This window comes from Pogona vitticeps, chromosome 15 (assembly GCF_051106095.1).
Source record: "Pogona vitticeps strain Pit_001003342236 chromosome 15, PviZW2.1, whole genome shotgun sequence".
Classification (NCBI taxonomy): domain Eukaryota; kingdom Metazoa; phylum Chordata; class Lepidosauria; order Squamata; family Agamidae; genus Pogona; species Pogona vitticeps.
In genome coordinates, this window is record NC_135797.1 from 6,984,637 (window position 1) to 7,004,261 (window position 19,625).

At 44.8% G+C, this 19,625-nt stretch overlaps 1 protein-coding gene across 2 annotated transcripts; it reads left to right on the plus strand.

The window, feature by feature from the left end:
- The first annotated feature begins 1,868 nt into the window (after positions 1 to 1,868).
- On the plus strand, positions 1,869 to 18,684 carry LOC110084969 (phospholipase A and acyltransferase 3). 2 transcript variants are annotated; one of them, XM_020804736.3, is made up of 5 exons: positions 1,869 to 2,026; positions 5,843 to 5,928; positions 11,169 to 11,271; positions 13,422 to 13,690; positions 14,205 to 18,684. In XM_020804736.3, exons 2-5 carry the CDS (start codon positions 5,872 to 5,874, stop codon positions 14,310 to 14,312), a joined length of 537 nt encoding a protein of 178 aa, XP_020660395.3. In that variant the 5' UTR covers positions 1,869 to 2,026; positions 5,843 to 5,871; the 3' UTR covers positions 14,313 to 18,684. The 2 variants fall into 2 exon arrangements, with proteins under 2 accessions (XP_020660395.3, XP_020660398.3); XM_020804739.3 differs by lacking the exons at positions 1,869 to 2,026; positions 5,843 to 5,928 and adding an exon at positions 7,925 to 8,786.
- The last annotated feature ends 941 nt before the right edge of the window (positions 18,685 to 19,625 follow it).

The following is a 19,625-nucleotide window of genomic DNA, read 5'->3' on the forward strand; positions in this document are numbered from 1 at the left end:
ACTCTTTTCAAGACAGAAAATAGGAGTGATTTACCCTTCCCTTCCTCTAGGGGCGCTGTGGGACTCTGCAGCTTGCCCAAGGCCATCCAGGCTGGCTCTTCTCCCAAGAGGCACAGTGGGGGGATTTGAACCCCCAACCTCCGGCTGAGCAGCCACATAAGCCACTGAGCTATCCAGCCAGCTTCTTATCTTACAGTCTCACCTTTTCTTCTTTAAAAAGGGTTAGATTTTTCTTTACCTCCTGCATGTGGTGCTCGGCGGACTTACTTCACCCAGTCCAAGCCATCAACTGGATTCAGACCCACTAAATCCATGCAGTCCAACAATACAATAAGCAGAGTTGGAGGAAGTTAATATGACTTCCAGAATATCTCAGTCGGCAAAACCACTGGCCACAACGGCTGGGGCATTCTGTAGTCTAAAGAGCTAACATTAGACATCTCCAAAAATACTTCTACAATTCACTGTGTGTCCTTTTAATCGGCGATTGTGATGCAGGGAACCTTGGGCTTGCAGAGTGAGAAATACTGGGGCTTTTGATAAGGCCATCATGTGCAACCCCACCTCCTTGGCTTCTGTCCGAACTTAACAGCAAAACTCCCAGTAGATGGAAGAGAGAGAGAAAATTGATTTTCCTTTTAAGTACAGTGGTGCCTCGCTTAACGATTTTAATTTGTTCCAAAAAATTCGTCGCTAAGTGAAAACATCGCTAAACGAAACGCGGTTTCCTATTGAAATGCATTGAAAACCGGATAATCCGTTCCAATAGGAACGAATTGCCATCCTTAAGCGAAAATCGCCATAGGAAACATCGCTAAGCGAAACGCCGTTCCCCAATTGAAATGCATTGAAACCTATTCAATGCATCTCAATGAGGGAAAAATCATCAATAAATTAAAAAAGAGTCACAACAAAGTCAAATTTGGTTAACAAAGGGTTTATTAAGTGCACTTTATGATTTCAAACATTTTAAACAGTAAACATTAACTATAACATTTAGAAAACAGCAAAAATGAGGCTGTTTAAACCATTGTTAAGCGAAACGGGACCCAAAAATTTAATCGTTCTGCATAGCATGGTCCCAACATCGCTAAGCGAAAATCACCCATAGGGACCATTGTTGAACAGAGCATAAAAACGCTCTGAAAAAGTCGTCGCTAAGCAAATTTGTTGTTAAACGAAGCACTTGTTAAGTGAGGTATATATATTGCTTTTACCTGTTTCAGTGTGAATCTTTGGGAGCGCTTCTGGTCTTGAACAGGCAGTTAAGACCCCGTTGCTCTATAAAAGACCTGCCCCTGGTTAACTAGTAAATTACTGGAAGGGAGGGTGATGCAGATCATGATGGCATCCTGCGTTTCTGAACTGATGGATTGCTACGAGAGGCCGGCTGTCTGCATGTTAAAATGTAGTGTTGAACCACCAGGTATGCCAGATCGGCTTATTTGTTTACCTGGATAACAAAGCCGAAGAGGAGACAATCTATATTTAAATGCTCCTGCAAAAGAATCTTTTTGAGGAAAGACACAGCCTCATAGTTGACAAGATAAAATGCCCACCCAAATCTCTGGGTTGCAGCTGCATATGAGGCTTACTGGGAATTTCCGGAGCGTGTAGTCTAGAAAGCGCAACGCCGCACATCGGCCCTCCCTCCTGAGCCACCCATGCGCCATGAAAAACAGACCTCCAAAAGTTGGACAGGATGCAAGGCCTGAAAAATGGAATCGGAAACAAACTTCTAGCAACTTTTTTTTAAGTGCAAAGAGTTAAGCCTAACAACAAATGATGGACATTAGCAACATGGGGACAGATCTTTCCCCAGCAGGCGGCAGCAACCTTAGGCTTTAGAAGCCGGCAGTGTTTTTCCTCTTCTAGATGACATAAGAGAGAACCAGAAAAGGAGGAGCTGGGAATGACCTGGCAGCTTCCGATTTACCAGCTGCCGGCTTGCATCTGCCTGCTTTGCCCCCCTTATATTCTCGATTTGCTCCAACGGGGATCCAGAAGGCACTTGGGCCTGGCAAAGGTTTGTTTACTTCTCTGTCTTTATGGAGGATCTTTCTGAGCGAAGGCGCTGCTCCAGCTGACTCTGGATTGTCAGCTCTGGCAGTTGCTTGGTAGACGGTGTCTTTCTGCGTTTCTATTATACAGGGCATTGAACCCACACTCTTTTTTTGCCCCAAAAGCCGGGTGCTGAGCCAACCGGGACCAGTCTTTTCACTTGAAGAGAGAAACCACAGAATATAATCTTTATTCTCCCTGCTGGATTATAGAGGTTTTTCTTTGTTTATGTTTATGTTAAAGGGAAGATGTTGTAGATTCGGCTTCTTTGCTTTCCAAAAGGCCCAGTCTTTGTCCTCTGGCCATTAATCTGCGTTTTAATTTAGTGCTCAAGTGAGCGGCACCAGGAAAGCGTGTGTGTACACACACACACACACACACACACACGCACGCACGCACGCACACACACACAGAGAGAGAGAGAGAGAGAGAGAGAGAGATTTGCAAGCACACACACACACAGATATTTGCAAACACACACACACACACACACACACACACACACACACACACAGAGAGATTTGCAAGCACACACACAGAGATATTTGCAAACACACACACACACACACACAGATTTGCAAGCACACACACAGAGATATTTGCAAATAAACACACACACAAAGATTTGGAAGGAGGCGCAAAAGGGCAAGATGTGTTTTGTGCACAAATGTTATGTTTTCTCAAAGAGGTTTGCATTTTATACAGTGGTGCATAAACGGAACAGATCGATGCACGTGGCTATTTAGTTATGCTTTATTTATTAATTTAGATCTGTATTTAAATCTACAAGGTGGCGTTCATGATTCTTATCCTCCCCATTTTATCCTCACATAACCCTGAGAGTTACAATAGTCTGAGGAAAATAGTGACTGTTTTGGGTTTTCCCAGTGAGCTTTGTGGCTGAGGGGAGATTTGATTCTGTCTTGCTGAACTCACAAAATTACTGATTTACACTTTAGTGACTACATATGAAAGCTATCCCAGCAAATATATATAAACACACATTCACACAATCAAATCAATCGTATGTAGCATGCTGAGGACTACAACCTTTTTTTAAATTTTCATTTTATGAATCCAGCTTGTGATCTGTATGGACGGGTTTTGTTTGTTGTATGGGTTTTCAAAATGCTGTCGTGATTCGCCTTTGGAGAAAAGGGGCTGAGAGTTAAAATCTATGAAATATTTTACATCAGGAATGGGAAATGTGGGGACATCCAAATGTTACTAGATTCATTTTCCCAGCCAGTCCTGATGGATTGTGGATACGGTAGTTCAGCCATATATGAGAGAGCTGCTTAATCTCTTTATCATGATATTAAGTGGGTAAATTAAAATCCAGAAATTGTTAAAAAGTTACCCTTATGGAATACAGATCCCAGAATCCCATTGTGATCATGGCTGTCCCGACCGTAGTATTCTGGAAATTATAACCCCCCCAGAATAACTTTTACAAGCTCAATTGACTGTGGGCATAATATTTATTTATTTATTTATTTATTTATTTATTTATTTATTTATTTATTTATTTATTTGATTTATACCCCGCCTATCTGGTCTACTCAACCACTCTAGGCGGCTTCCAGTATAGGATAAAACAATAAAACACAAGAACATTACATAACCATTTGATACGGTTACAATAAAATAGAGTATATTATTATTAATAAAATAACATTAATAAAATAGAGTATATTATTAGAGAATAATAATAATTTCTGAGAGTGTAGAAAGGGAGCAAAACAGTTGGGCCCCCAAAGCTACTTCTTTTTGGGGCTGAGGGTCCTGCCTTAAAAAGGACCAAAAGAACTTCCTATCTACCTCCCCTTATCAGATTTCTGGGGGAAAGGGTTGAATCCTGCCCTTGTAAAAGTTGCCTTTCGTGGACGACGTCCCCCCAAAATCATTTTATCAAGGTCCGGTCCAGGAACCGAGAGCCAAAAGGGATGGACTGAGGACCAGCAGGCCGGTTGCCGACGGTTACCAGGGTGTCACAATCCAGGGCCTCCAAAGGCATCGCCAGCTGTGGTCCCATGGAGGGGAGGCAAAGTCAGCCAAGCTAGAGAAATGACTGATTTTTTTTTCAAGTTGTGTGAAAAACGCTTGTGCTACAAGGCCACCGAGCAGCCAAAGAGCCTGCCGGCCCCAGAGGGGGCCCTGAAAGAGGCCGGGGTCTCAGCCAAGCCGGGACCTTGGCCGTGGAAGAATAAGATCCCACCGCCTCTTCAGGATGATGCAGCGAAGGCCAAACCGGAGCGCTCCTCTCCGGCCCCCGAAGGACCCTCCGGCTTGAGGCTGAAGGAATTCCCACCAAACGAGGAACCTTCTGCCCTAAGGAGAGGGTTGAGCCTCGCCTGGAAGAAATCATGTTGCAGTCAGAAGAAGAAGGTCGACTCCGGGCAAATTCTGCATCCAGAAGATGCCCCGGTTGGGGAGGGCGTCCGTTCCCCGCGGACGACCTCCAAAGGCTTTGGGGCGCGTGCCCCACAACCTGCTGGTGTTCGCAATAAGCAGCTGGCAAAAATGCCCAACACTTTGATGGGGGGCGAGCCAGGTTGCCATGCGCCCCATTTGAAGGCCAACGGAGACCACAGGGTGGTGCCCCCCAAAGGTCCTCCAGTTGCCGACAAGATGAAAGCTCTGATAGGGTTTAAAAGAACGAAGAAGCCCCTTCGGAGGACCAATTCTTTCAAAGGTAGGGATCCCCAAAACCATCTAGATCACAGCAAGCAGGGAGGAAGCCCTTGGAGAACAGATAACTCTAGCCATCAAGCCCAGCTGCATGCAAGGAAGGGCACACACCATTCTGGAACAAGAATGTTGAAACCATTCCGGCCTGGAAATGGATAAATTTTGCCTGGGTAAATTTTGTCCCCCCCCCCTTTACCCAACAACAACAGAATAGGAGCATTCCTGTATTATTTTCCCTTTTTGTGCCTCGTTTCTAGGATTTTAAGATCTCGGCAAGGTCTTGGGTTTCTTCGTTCACAAAGCAGAAGACACCTCACAGGGCAAAGACGAGGACTGATGCGTCAAGGAAAAGTTTTAATTCCTTCCTCCTGCAAGGCTATCGTTCAGATCCAGCCCCCACCCTTCTTTTATCTCATGCAACAGCTTTGGGTAGCATTAACTCTTTACAGAGAGAGAGAGAGGAATAGTCCTTTTTCTAAACATCAGTCAGTATTCCAACTCTTTGCTGGGTCAGTTCTCGTCTGGCTGTTTTGATCCTGTCCTCCGCGCCACTCGTCACCTCCCAAGAGTCCCACAACTCTATTTGAAAGATTCTCCTACTCACATGTAGCCCCGTTTCCTCTCTGACAACTCCTCAGCTATTTGATCTCTTAGTTTTCACGTCAGCAACCTATGGACAGCCACACTGGGGGGAATAATCTCAGTCCAGGTTCTTCTATCTCCATCTTGGAAATTTTGGGTTTTTGTCCTTGTTTGTCGTTTGTTCTGTTGTCTATAACAAGTTAAATGCTCCCAACAGAGATTCTGGGAGGCTTGTTACTCCCAGAGCATCATTATTTTATTTATTTGTTCGTTATATTTGCAGCATCCCTTTTCTCCAACATAGTTAAGATGGCACGTTGTGGCAGTTTTTCTTCTCTATTTTATCTCTCAGTGGATAAAGTGTAAGGTCAGAAAGAGATCGTGACCCTGGCTATGATCACCCGATGGCTCTAGATGGGGATTTCAGCTCAGATGCCCTAAGTCTGAATGCTTTATCTCTCTTTATCAAACCGACCTCTGGGTTAACAGCAAATGTCTGATCTCCCAGGTTCCTCTTTGGCTGCTGCACATGGAAACATGGACATAAAAATGAAGGTCAGCCAGTTCTTTGATGAAACAACCCCTCTTGCACTGGTAAGTGACTAAGGACAGTAAATGTCTTATTATTGAGAGAGAGAGAGAGAAAGAGAGAGAGAAAGAGAAGTGAGAAAAATTATAATACTAAGGTCAAAAAAGGAGTGAGTGGTGTTAGCATTGCACTGTTTTTTTTAAAAAAAACATATTTTTTAACTTTGTGTGTGCTGGAGGAGGCTCTTGAGAGTCCCCTGGACTGCAAGGAGGCAGTGGAAGACAGGAGGGCCTGGCGTGCTCTGGTTCATGGGGTTACGAAGAGTCGGACACGACTAAACGACTAAACAACAACAACAACGTGATGGACCCATGGACCAAGGAGTGGGTCAGTTTCAACCCCAATAGAAGCCCTGGAGGTCGAGCGCCTGTTGTTGTTGCCCCCACCTAGCCCCCCACAATCGCAGCCCTGGTGCCAGGCTGAGTCATGCAGGATCTGACCGTCCCATGGCCACCCAGAAGAGGAGCTAGCAGAGGACGAGAGACACCCAGCAGACACCTCCGATACTTTGGGAGTGGCAGGGGCAAGTGGCTGGGACTTCCATCCCCCCCCCCGCCCCAGCGTTACCATTTATCTCTAATGGATGTTGGCTGGCCAGGATCAGCACTGCAAAATGGACTCCAACCTCAGACCGAAGACTCTGGTGAGCCAGTGGAAGGAATTGGGAGGCAACATGGATAGTTAGGATTGCGGAAAGAAACTAAGCCCTCCTGCAGACTCTTAAAATGGGAGGTACAACTTGAAAGGTGTACCTTGTTCACCTGCCTTTATAAGCTGGAGGGCCATTTCCCTGCCCTGAATGGGGTTACGCTCCCCCTAAGGGACAGGGTCCGCAGCTTGGGGGTGCTCCTGGACCCCAGTCTAACTCTGGAAGCCCAGGTGGACTCAGTGGCCAGGAGCACCTTCCTTCAGCTGCAGAAATTGTACCAGCAATGGCTCTACCTGGACGAGCGGAGTCTCATGACAGTTACACACGCAGTGGTAACATCTTGTATAGATTACTGCAATGCGCTCTACGTGGGGCTGCCTTTGAAGATAGTCCGGCGACTGCAACTGGTCCAGAATCGAGCTGCGCGACTGGTGAGTGCTGGGGCCGCTAGGGGACATAACAAGCCGATTCTGATTAAATTACATTGGTTACCAGTTGCTGCCTGGGCCCAATTTAAAGTGCTTGTTTTGACATATAAAGCCCTAAACGGCTTGGGCCCTGGATCCCTGAAGGACCGCCTCCTTCCATATGAGCCTACCCGGCAGTTAAGATCTAGCCGGGGGGGCCTTTTTGAAAGAGCCGTCCCTCAAGGAGGTAAGAGGGACGGTTTGTAGACAAAGGGCCTTTTCGGCAGCTGCCCCCAGACTATGGAGCGCCCTTTCGACTGAGATTCGTCTGGCGCCGACGCTGATGACGCTTCTGTTCCAGAAGGCTTTTAATTGAAATAATATCAGCTGTGTGTCCTGATGGCAATTTTTATCTATTTTAATTATATTTTAATTGTTTTATCTTTTTATTGTATTTTAATTGTTGTAAGCCGCCTAGAGACCTTTGTGTGGAGTGGGCAGCATATAAGTCAAATAAATAAATAAATAATAAAGTCAAGCTCCAGCACCCACAAGAGTCGGAAGTCCATGGAGCTCCGGCTAAGGATACCTGCCTAGCCACCCCAGCCCTATGCGAGGCCAGTGGCTGAGCCACACTTGTCTTTAAAATCTTTTTTAATTATTCTAAAAACATGGCTTTGCCAGTAATAACCGGAACAATTAACTTTTAGTTACTCTTCAAGAATCAGAACACTACAAGCTTCTGTAGAAAAGCTACAGAGGCCACCCCCTTCTGTAACTACAAAGGTAACTACAAGAGTTACATAAAATACAAATGCAGTCGGAGATACCTTTATAGACCAATTTAAAATCATCATACAGTATGCAAGTTTTTGTGGATCAAAACACTACTTTATTGCATTGCAATTGCGCAAGTTTTTGTGGATCAAAACACTACTTTATTGCATTGCAATTGCAATGTAACTAAGTTATGTCTTGGGTCTTAATAAAGGAAATTGCCGGTAAATAGATCCTTTCAAGCTCTCCACACAACACTGTGCAAAAAAAAAAAAAAAAAAAAAAAATGTACCGTACAAACAAAATTGTCAGAAATGTAAAGAGGCTGAAGAAAGAATACTGAAAGAAGTCAAAGCAAGGTGATAAATCCTCAGATTTTTCAAAGCCGACAAGAGCTCTCTGCCTTCTCTCTGTCTGGCTCCAGAGGTGAACTAGAACCAACTGAAACATTACAAATTAGCCAGGAAATGTTCGCCAGGCGATTTCCCCCACCAGGGTATGAGATGATGCTATGAAACAGTTAATGAAAATATGTTTGGAGGCGGGAGAAAGAGAAAGAGAAAGAGAGAGGAGTTGCTCTTTGAACGCACATCAGCAAATGCCCATGGAATTTCTTTTAGAAATGTAAGAGAATATCATGTTCAGAATCCAGACTCTTTCCTTCGGAGATGATTTGCAGGGGCTGGGATAGTGGGAGGGACCCTTTGTGCCCCCCACCCCCACCATGCCATGAATGCTGCTTAGATCCTGGAAGAGGAAACAAAACAAAACATCTGACTTGTCTCGGTTCCTGGTCTGTCGCTGCTCGGACTTTGGCGCTCTGCCCACGAAGTGCCACGCTCGCCGCACCCGGCCCCGGGAGGATAAAGTTTAGCTGTCACTTTTTGGTTTCGATCTCAGTTGTTGGCAGACCCAGGGTGGGAAGCTGTGGATCGCCTGCTGTTGGGGCATCTTTTCCCCCCCTGGACATTTCTGGACAAGGCGACGGGGACTCATGGCGACGAGCGATAGGATGCTAGGATTCCGTTCAGTAAGTAAGCGTGGGTGCGTTTTGGCCAGGGCGCACCAGAGGCGCAGAGCAGTTTTGATGCCCGAGGCTGGGCTGCCCTGGGGATTTAAACTTGACTCTTGTGAGAATGGTGTGTCTGCAGGGGGAGGATGGAAGGATGATGCCTTGGGCCTAGCACCGGTCTGTTTTGTGTTCCCACCTCTGGCACGACAGGTGGGTTTCCACTTGCTAGGAGTGAATACTGGCGAATGGCAGGATTGTGCTTTTCGCCTAGTGAATGATCATGCCTTATTCCAAAGGCTGGCACCTTCAATCATAGCCCCAGTTGCGGGCCCTACCAATGGCTCTGTGAAAGAAAGAGTTAAGGGTGTAAAGAAGCAGCGATCTCAATTCTTTCCAAGAAAGAGATGGGCAGTTACTTCATTTCGAACCCTGGACATCTTGGGTCTTCACGGGGCTCACCCTCCCTAAGGAACTGAAGCGCATGCATTATTACTTCGCTGAGTTCAGAATGCCCTTCGCCAGTCCTGGGGCTGTATTGAAGGTCAGATAGCTAATTCTGCTGATTTAAGGGGCCAACATCCTGGCCTGGTGGCCTCGCATCTGTTGTGGGTGAAATGGTAGCAGCTGCATTTAAGGCTCTGCAAATATGGTGCTGGGTAAAGGAATATTTTTTTTTGAAAAAGTTTCCAGTGCTTGATATAGGTGTGTTTGGATGGAACATGTTCAGTTTTAAAAAACCCCAACACAGATATAACTTGTTAATAACTATACTAGGGGCTTTAAGGAAGCTTGACAGTTTCAAAATTTTAATTAGTTTTTCTGGGTTATTATCCCCAGAAAGTGTACAAGAACCCTTTTCAGGGTTGTCCAGTTACTGTGGACCCTCTACTTACGGAATTAATCCGTATTGGAATGTAGAGGCTACTCCCAAGTGGTTTCTGATTCATTTCTTCTGCCAGCTCTTGCCTGCAGGGAATCAGAAACTGAGGCCGCTCCTTGCTCACCACATTTCGAAAGCGATTTTGCTTCTTGTCTGGAATGCAGACCTTTCCGCCACCTTCTACTTCCCAAGGGGCCCCATCGCCACCCGTTTATGGTGGCCCGCCGGCTTCTCAAACTGTGCACCTCTGTTTTTGAGACCCCCGTCAAAACATTGGACCCCTACATGCTTCTAAAAGCTTAAAAGCAGGCCGTGAAGGGAAATAGCTACACCCCGTTTGCCCAGTCCTCTAACATCCACATTCACAGGTAGACAAGCCTTGGACATGGAAGTTCAACAAAGCTATGAATAAATCTACTTTCCTTTAAAGTTTTTGACTAATAACAAAAACAGCAATGTGCCACCAGGTCAATCCTGATTTATGGCAACCCTTTCCAGGTAGAGAATACTCAGAAGTGCTTTACCCTTCCCTTCCTCTAGAGGCGCTGTGGGACTCTGCAGCTTGCCCAAGGCTACCCAGGCTGGCTCTACTCAAAGGAGGCAAAGAAGGGAATTTGAACTCCCAAACTCTGGCTCTTCAGCCAAATACCTAAACCACTATTATAATAATCATATGCCATCTAGTTAATTCTGACTTATGGTGACCCTTTTCAGGGTTTTGCAGACAGAGAGTACTCCAAAGTGGTTTACCATTCTTTTCTTCTGGGGTTGCCCTGGGAACTGTACATGACAGATAATCCATAATTAAAATATGCAGTTCTTCTACTGCTGAAAGTGTCTGTTTGAAACTTTTTTTTGTCCTCATGTAGCTTGCTGTGTTTTGGGATTGATCACCTCAAGCAAAATGTAGATGTAATTTGCAAATCTGATTTCTCAAACCTCTGGATTCGGCCAGAATAACATATCTAAAACACTAATGTCATTTCATTTCTAATGACGAGTTTCCCTGGTTAATATCTTTATATTTCCAGCTTTCTTGTTTACTTTTCTAGCTAAACTTTGTGTAAGCAGAATCAGAAAATGAAAGCCATACCTGATATTTCAGTGTTATTCGTTCATGCTTATTTATTTTAAAAATGCATACCCCGTTGATAAAAACCCATCAAAAAAACGCTTACAATAAAAAGAAACTGAAACAATCTGAACAGATCTTTTTAAAAACATAATGTACAATAGAACAATGGAGTTACAAACAGAGCAGAAACAGTGGGATTCCAGCCAGAACTGTTCTCCCTTTCAGAGGGCTGTGTTTGTGGACATTCTAGAACGTCCCTCGGATGTGTGAGCTGTTCCATTATGTACTTGCAAGCTCACAGATTTGTTTGTCAGAGTTGTGTGGGTACAATTCTTTCTCTCTCTCTTTCTCTGTTCCAAAGCTGCAGCCTGAAAATATTTTGTTTGTGCTTTGGACTGCCTTTTGAACCAGATAAAAACGTTTGCCTGTTTTCTTTCCTTTGCAGGCTGACCTAGAGCCCGGAGACTTGATCGAAATTTTCCGTTTTGGATACCAGCACTGGGCTCTCTATGTGGGAAACGGATACGTAATCCATCTGGCTCCTCCAAGTAAGGAATCTTCTCAGTCCCTCCACCCCCCCCCCCATTACAATGCTTAGCCTCAGTGTTTGGAGGTGCAACTGCGGGAGGAAGTAGCAAGCCGACCAGCTTTAGTGGGTTCAAAGCCCCGGCTGATACAGAGGAAACTGCCCTGTGCGAAGATAGGAAAAAAACATGTTGCCCATCTTAGGTGAAGACAAAGGTTCCCCTTGACATTTAGTTCTGTCGTGTCCGACTTGAGGGCGCGGTGCTCATCACCGTTTCCAAGCCATAGAGCCAGCGTTTGTCCGTAGACAGTTTCCGTGGTCACGTGGGCAGCGCGACTAGACACAGAACGGCGTTACCTTCCCACCAAGGTGGGACCTATTTATCTACTCGCATTTTTACAAGCTTTCGAACTGCTAGGTTGGCAGGAGCTGGGACAAGCGACGGGAGCTCCCTCCGTCGCGTGGATTCGATCTTACGACGGCTGGTCTTCTGACCCTGCAGCACAGAGGCTTCTGTGGTTTAAACCGCAGTGCCACCACATCCCTTGTTGCCCATCTTAGCCTCCATTATTTGAGGACTAGATTTTGTAGACTGTGTGTGTGTTCTGTGACTTATTGCGGCCCTGATAGGGTTTTCAAGATAAGTAAGCTATTTAAGGAGTGGTTTTAACAGTTCCAGGGACGTGGTGGCGCTGCGGGCTAAACTGCAGAAGCCTTTGTGTGCTGCAGGGTCAGAAGACCAAGCAGTCGTAGGATCAAATCCACGTGACGGAGTGAGCGCCTGTCGCTTGTCCCAGCTCCCGCCAACCTAGCGGTTCGAAAGCATGCAAATGCGAGTAGATAAATAGGTACCATCTCGGTGGGAAGGTAACAGCGTTCTGTGTCCAAGTCGCACTGGCCATGTGACCACAGAAGACTGTCTTCGGACAAAAATGCTGGCTCTGTGGCTTGGAAACGGGGGATGAGCACCGCCCCCTAGAGTCGAACACGACTGGACAAAAATTGTCAATGGGAACCTTTACCTTTACTTTTAACGGTTCCACTCCCCCAGTGAGTTTCATGTCCAAATGGGGATTCGATACCTGTACTCCAGAATCCTGATCTGTTACTCTGTTCACTATATCACACTGGGAATTCTGTGTATGTTACAATTCATTATTTCACCTATACCCAGGTGGGTACTAAAGTTAGAAGTCTACGTCCCAAATAATGCTAGTGAAGTAAAGATCCTCTGCTAGTGAGAACTGCACGCGAGAAGCTACACTGGACATCACTGCTTACACTAACTGTGAAAATAGCACAATCACAAGTCTTGCAGTAACATTTGCCAGCTACACAGGCCAGAGTTTGTAATCTTACTGCTTAGAATTAACTACTTCAGTTTTAAAACAGTAACTACCGGTAGTTACAAATGTATTTCCACGTCGCTCCACAACTAATTACTAGTCTAGTTGCTAATAGCTATTTACTTTCTCATTTCTCAGAATTTCGGGAACTTGTAGAAATATCACCATGGTCGTAGTGATTGCAGATCCCCTGCGGAGGGAAGCTGATTTTAGGTGTCCCACGAGGTTCAAAAGTCAATTAAAAAGGTTGAATGAGCCAGAATCCTTGCTGGAGTTCAGTCTTATGGAAAAACATTTTTTTTTTGTATGGGAACTTGTCCCAGCTTTAATATATATACATGCTGAAGAGTTATAAGTGATTAGAAGGTTTGCCTTTTAAAAAAAGCTGTTTTTAAAAATTAAAACAGCTTTCCATGGCTCCAGAAAAAGGTCCATGGTCGAAGCAGGCTTGTTGACTTTATAAAATCCCCGTGTGCTGTTCCAGGCACTTTTATTTATATCAGGCTGATGAAGCCTAGCTGTCTTGGGAAGCGTTCCTGGGAAATTCCACCCCAGCTGGGACTGGCAGGGGGTTTCCTAAATCTCTAGGAATCCTTCTCATCTCCTTTTGCTAACTGGCGGCAGAGACAGGGATCCCTTTAATGACGGGTTGGGGCATTTCAGCCCTCCAAATGTTTTGACCTTGACCTCCCATCGGCTCAAATGGCCAATGGTAAAGGATGGCAGGCCAAAGCTTCTGTGATGGGACTTGGTTAAATTCTCTTCACTCGGGTTATCGGTGCATCCGTCTGTTCCCTCCCTCATCCACCTTTTCTCTTTCCCTTAGTGGAATACGCTGGGGCCGGCTGTGCCAGCCTCATGTCGACTCTCACTGACAAAGCTTTCGTGAGAAAGGAGCTGCTGCGCGACGTGGTTGGGACGAACCGCTACCGTGTCAACAACAAGCACGACGCCAAGTACCCTCCGCTGCCCCCGGCCAAGATCGTCCGGCGGGCCGAGGAGCGAGTGGGCCAGGAGCTGGCCTACAAAGTCACCAGCGAGAACTGTGAACATTTTGTCACCGAATTGCGCTATGGAGTGGCCAGGAGCGATCAAGTAAGTGGGGCATTTAAAACATTGCTCTGTTTGTTTCCCCAGGTAAGTCATGAAATAGAAGTCGTGGCCATTAATAAATACAGCTATTGCTCTTTGCTGCTCAATCAGCAAGGCATGATTTGTAGAAAGCATGTCAGGGTTTAGCTTCCCTTCAGATGGGAGACCTCGGTGGGCCTCCTTGTCGAGGTTAGTCTTACAACAAAGTAGTGCAGTATATGGAATCATAGGCAGAATCCTACTGAAGCTCTCATAAGGTTTGCAAAACTTGCCATAATTAATTGCCACTTTCTTTTTTTGCATCAGAACGTAGCACAGTGTCAATTGCAACTAATTGACAAGGGCACGTCTTAGTCGTGTGCCTGATTGTGTCTTGTCATTGAGCTGCAACAAGTTACACAGGCTGTACAGCACCTTCCCCGTTCGGAAGGAACAGGAATCCCCCGCAGTGCTGATATATTCCTGCATCCCACTCTTTCATTGGTTTTGCTGATTGGCTCCCCTTTTGCTCCTGCAGGTCCGAGATGTTGTGGTGGGAGTTGGCATTGCCGGGCTGGGTTTGGCCACCCTTGGGATCTTGGGCGTTGCCATGGCCAAGAAGAAGAAGAATCAACAGACCCAATAACAGAGACTCAGAGAGTCCGTGTACTTTTCTTTTCCTTCTTGATTTTGAGTAATGATTTCCCCCCCCACCCCTGCTCGCTCCTGTGTGGGGTCCTGAATCCAAAGACCTATACACCTTCCTGACTTTCTTTTTGAGAATGCTGTGCTTTTTTAAAAATAGATAGAAGTGTTGATTTGTAGTGGGACTGACAATGGCAGCTGTTTCCTGACAGAAAGTGTATTGCTGCTAGCAAAACCTAGAGAGCAACTAGGATGGGTTTGGGCCTGAGAAAGGCCCCGATGTTTGTAGTTCAAGGGGGTCGACGTGGAGAGATGAACCTTAACAGTCACACCGGCACTTTGGGACAAAGATGACATTCAGAGGGAAGAGATTCATAGAATCATACAATAACGGAGTTTGAAGGGTCCTGTAACATCATCGAGTCCAACTCCCTGCTCCATGCAGGAATACAGATCAAAGGAGATCTGCCAGGTGGTTGTCTAAGTTAGTGGTCCACAACGTTGGGCCTCCAGATGTTCTTGGACTACAAACCCCAGAAGCCTTCACCACCACCTCTGCTGGCCGGGATTTCTGGGAGTTGAAGTCCAAGAACATCTGGAGGCCCAAGGGTTGGGGACCACTGGTCTAAGTTTCTCTTGAAGGCCTCCAGTGTTGGAGTGCTCACCACCTCTCGAGGTAACTGGTTCTACTGTCTTCCTGCTCTAACAGTTAGGAAGCACTTGCTGATATTCAGCCCAAATCTGGCTTTCTGTAACTTGAGCCCATTGCGTGTCTTGCACTGTGGGGTGACAGAACAGATTCTGTCCTTCCTCTGTACGGGACAGATTCTGTTCCTCCTCTACTCTCGTATCTCCCCTCCGACTTCTTTTCTCAAGACTCAACATGCTGGGTTCTTTCAGTCTGTCCTCATAGGTCATTAGGGGTTTCCAATCCCCTAATCATTATTGTTGCCCTTCTCTGAACTTGTTGCAATTTGTCACCATCCTTTTTGAAGTGCGGTGTCCAGAACTGGACACAATACACAACATGAGGCCTAACCAGTGCGGAATAGAATGGAACTAATACCTGGTAGGATTTGGAGACTATGCTTTTGTTAAGGCAGCCTCAAAAAAGCATTTGCCTTTTTTGCAGTCGCATCTCACTGCTGGCTCATATTTTGCTTGCGATTTACAACAACGCCAAGATCCTTCTTGCTGATACTATTCCCGCAGTTATAGCTACTAATCTGGACCTAATCATATTTATTTAATTTATTTATTTGATAATAGTGTGCATTGTTTTGCTGCTGCTGTTTTTTGTTTGTTTGAACTGGTTTTGCATTATTTTAAGCTATTCTGCGTTTGCTTTGAACTAATAATTTAGTACTCTTTTAATATTGTAAAAAAAGAGTGTGTTCTCTATCTGAACCTGTTTTTAAAAACATATCTTGTAAACCATTTTGGGTCCCAGAATCTGGAAAGGTGGAGGAAAACTAACTAGCTAACTACCGTCTCAAAAGCAGTATCAGTTAACCATGAATACTCAACTCATGGTCATATGGACCATATTTCCAGCGTGAATTTCTTTTTTCTTCACTGATATATATATGAATGTCTTTTATTGTGATCAGAGCTCCCTGTATTTAAATAGTGCCCTGGCAAGATTTGAGGTTTTAAATATTTCCAGATCTGACTTCCTGTAGCTTGAGCTACATTTTCAAACGCCCAGGTTATCCCTAGAGTATAATCTTTCTTGAGGAATGAAAGGGCTCCTGGACTTTCATAAAAAATGTGTAGAAAAGAAAGTTCTGGGGGTGTTCAGCTTCTCCTGCCTGGCTGCTATAAGGTGGAGAGATGGTATGTTTGCCAACATACTGTATTTATTTTACATTTGAACAGAGAGAAGAGTCCAATTTATCCTGGCGTTTATGTACACCCATTTTTGTTCTGTGCACTTTACCTATTTTTCAGTAACCTTTCTAGGCCCAGAATGATGAAGGAGGTCAGAACATGTTCATTCAGGAGCAGGTTGCCTCTCCTGCTGCGGAGATCCTATGAAATGGGTCATCTGTTCTTTGCTGTGTAGACTGAGTCCTTGTCAGAAACGGGGATGATGAATTCCTGGCTCTCCAGATGTTGTTGGATTACATTTCCCATCATCCTTGGCAATTGTTTCTATTTACTGAGGTGATAGGAGTGGACAACCAGCAATCTACAGAGCGCCACGTGTTTTTCACCCTTCTGTTGTACGCACATCTGAGCAACAGTCATATTAAAGTATGTTTATTTTTTTTTGGCATGGTGTGATTTGCAGTAAAGATAATCATTAGTGCCTGATCAATATGGCTGGTCTGTTATGAGAATGTGACTATGTCATTTCAAAGGAAGAACTATCCAGATTGCGGAAGTGATCCAATGCCCAGTGCCCCCTGCAAATTTGTACAAAAAATTAGAACTCTGCTCTCAGTTAATTCAAATCCTATGCCTGGAAAAGCAGAATTCTTCAACTCATGCAAATAATTGAATGTATTTCCAAACTTTTCTCATTTTTCCCTTAATTTTATTGGCCTTTGAAAATGCTTTTGTAACTTATTTTTATTTGTTCACAGCAAATAATTAAGGGTATCCCTAGACAGCCCAATCATCCCAGCCTGATTGTGCTGAAGAGGGTCGCTTTGAGATGCAGTATGGCATTTGGGATTATCCTTGCACCCATTTGCAAGGGTCCACCACACTGCACTTCAAACAACCCTGTTTAGCAGGATCTACAGTGGTGCCTCACTTAATGATTGCCTCGTTAAATGATGAAACCGCTTGACGACGAAGTTTTTGCGATCGCTTTTGCGATCGCAAAACGATGCTCCTATGGGGAAAATTCACTTAACGATGATCGGTTCCCTGCTTCGAGAACTGATTTTTCACTAAACGACAATTTAGAAACAGCTGATTGGCGGTTCTAAAATAGCTGCCCGCTGTGCAAAATGGCTCCGCTGTGTTTTCAGGATGGATTCCCCCGCTTTACAGGCAGCGAAAATGGCTACCCCTATGGAGGATCTTCGCCGGACGGTGAGTTTTCAGCCCATTGGAACGCATTGAACCGGTTTCAATGCATTTCAATGGGCTTTTTCATTTCGCAAGACGATGTTTTTGTAAGACAGCGATTTTCGCGGAACGAATTAACATCGTCTTGCGAGGCACCACTATAGACTGATCTTCTTCCCTTTAGAGCAATGGTTCTCAACCTTGAGTAGCCAAGGTGTTCTTCGACTGCGATTCCCAGAAACCCCTCTCAACACATCAGCAATGCATTAGCAACAATCAAAAAAAGAAAACTTCCTCTCCCTTCCCCTCTCAAGTGGGTGGCTGGGGACCTTTCCATTTCTCAAGATTATTAAGCAGCTTCATCAAGGGACAGCCAAGGAACTGCTTTGGATCGATCCCAGGGATCATGTATGCTGGAAACAAACCAAAGTGGAGCGATTCTGTCTGCATAGACACACACATACCAGTAGCTGCTGACCGAGACCCAAAAAGGAGCGGGTGGGCATCAGTTGGGGCAGGCTGGTTCACAGTGACATGCGCATCATGTGGAAAAAAGAGCAAACCAGCCCAACCTTGACCAAACTGCAGAACAAACCCCTCTCTGATTGCATCCTGAGAATGTTATTTCTACCGTTTAGGAATGTTGGTTTCAAGCTAGATGCGACACTATCCATCTAGTGTGCTTTTAATTTGTCGTGTAGGAGATGGGCTGAGTTAGATGGTGAAATCTTGTTTTCAAGTCATGAGAACTAGAAACCTGATTTCAGAAAACCAGACAGCTGTGATTTCTAAAACTTATGCCCTCAGATCACTTTTAGAGGACATTTTTCGGTGCTTCTGCAGAATCACAAGAGTCAAAACTGCCTGCAAATTAAGAATTTAATGGCTGTGAGATTGACATAATGGTTGTCGCCTTGAGAAATTTATCTCCTCTGGAAAGGAAATCTCCATGCTAGTTTGGTTTGGTTCCTGCACTCTGCTGCTCCCGATGCTGTGCTTTTTGTCCCACTTCTGCACTGGAGATGTCCCTGGTGGTCTTTTTCTTCCCTTCTTCCTTTTTTTTACAAGGCAGCAGGGAGACGTAAATCTTTTAGGTAGCTTTCCAGGTACTACTAACAGTCAGCTTTATTACAGGGCAATAAAAAAGCCATCAAAATAGAAGATAATAGTGAAAACAAGATTAAAAACAGACAATTCAGTCTAACATCATGGCCCGCCTTCTGGTTATGACACCTTACCGGTGATAAACCCCAATTCCTTTCGCTGTAAATATCATTTTTATTAGCTTATGTTTTTAAGAGACATTTTGTAAATGATATAAATACTTCCTCAAATAAAAACACTAAACCTGATCAGAGTTGTTGTGTGAATTATTATAGGTGGTTTGGGGCTTCAAGGCATTGGGTTCACATAGTATTTGCCAAGGGGGATTGCTTTTATTATTATTTTTTTCCAAAGCTTAATAGAAGCTGGTGACTCCAATTTCACAAGGGCTTTTAATCCGGTCCAGATTTTAGTTCAGGCGTGATGGAAGCTATCCAAGATGCAGAACCAGGTTACTAAAATTCAGCACCATCTGTAAAGTTTAGACTAAAAACCGGAGCAAAGTCTTCATCCCTGTGAAATGATTTACAGTATTGGCATCCATAGGCAGAAGGCAAATTTGAATCTACGTGTAGATTGCTGAATGATTTGCAACAGAGCTGCAAGGACTTCTGAACAACAGCAGAAATCAAATACGTCATCTCTCCACCCTATTGAAGAGAAGAAAGTTTGATATAACTAGGAATGGACATTTTGTAAGTAAGGATGATCAATTCTGTTCATAGCCTAAACTAATAACAAATAGCTACCAGTTACTTGAGATAAACACCCTTTTGCCATAATGAAAGTGGAACTATGTTACATTGGGCAGAATCTGTTCCTGTTATTTCTTGTATAATTGTCTGTTGTATGAAGGGGCTGGTCTTTTGGCCTGTCCCGAACTGTCTGGCACTTCCTTGCACAAACAGACCTTCCTTTGTTTAAAAATACACGCTCTTTGCTTGTATAGCCATGGATTATACTCCCCCGGCACGGAAAAGGATTCTGCCCATTAGGGTTGTAAATCCACAAGGGAGAGCAGTTGTGATGTCATTGTTATTTTTATCACAACAAGGTGTGGGCTTACTAAATGGAGGAGGAGGAGGAATATCACACGGTTCAAGTGCTGGCTCGGCAAGGCAGAGATGTTGCAGCTACAGAATCTATGTGGAGATGCCACTGGTATCTCCCACTAGTGCAAAACTCTTTT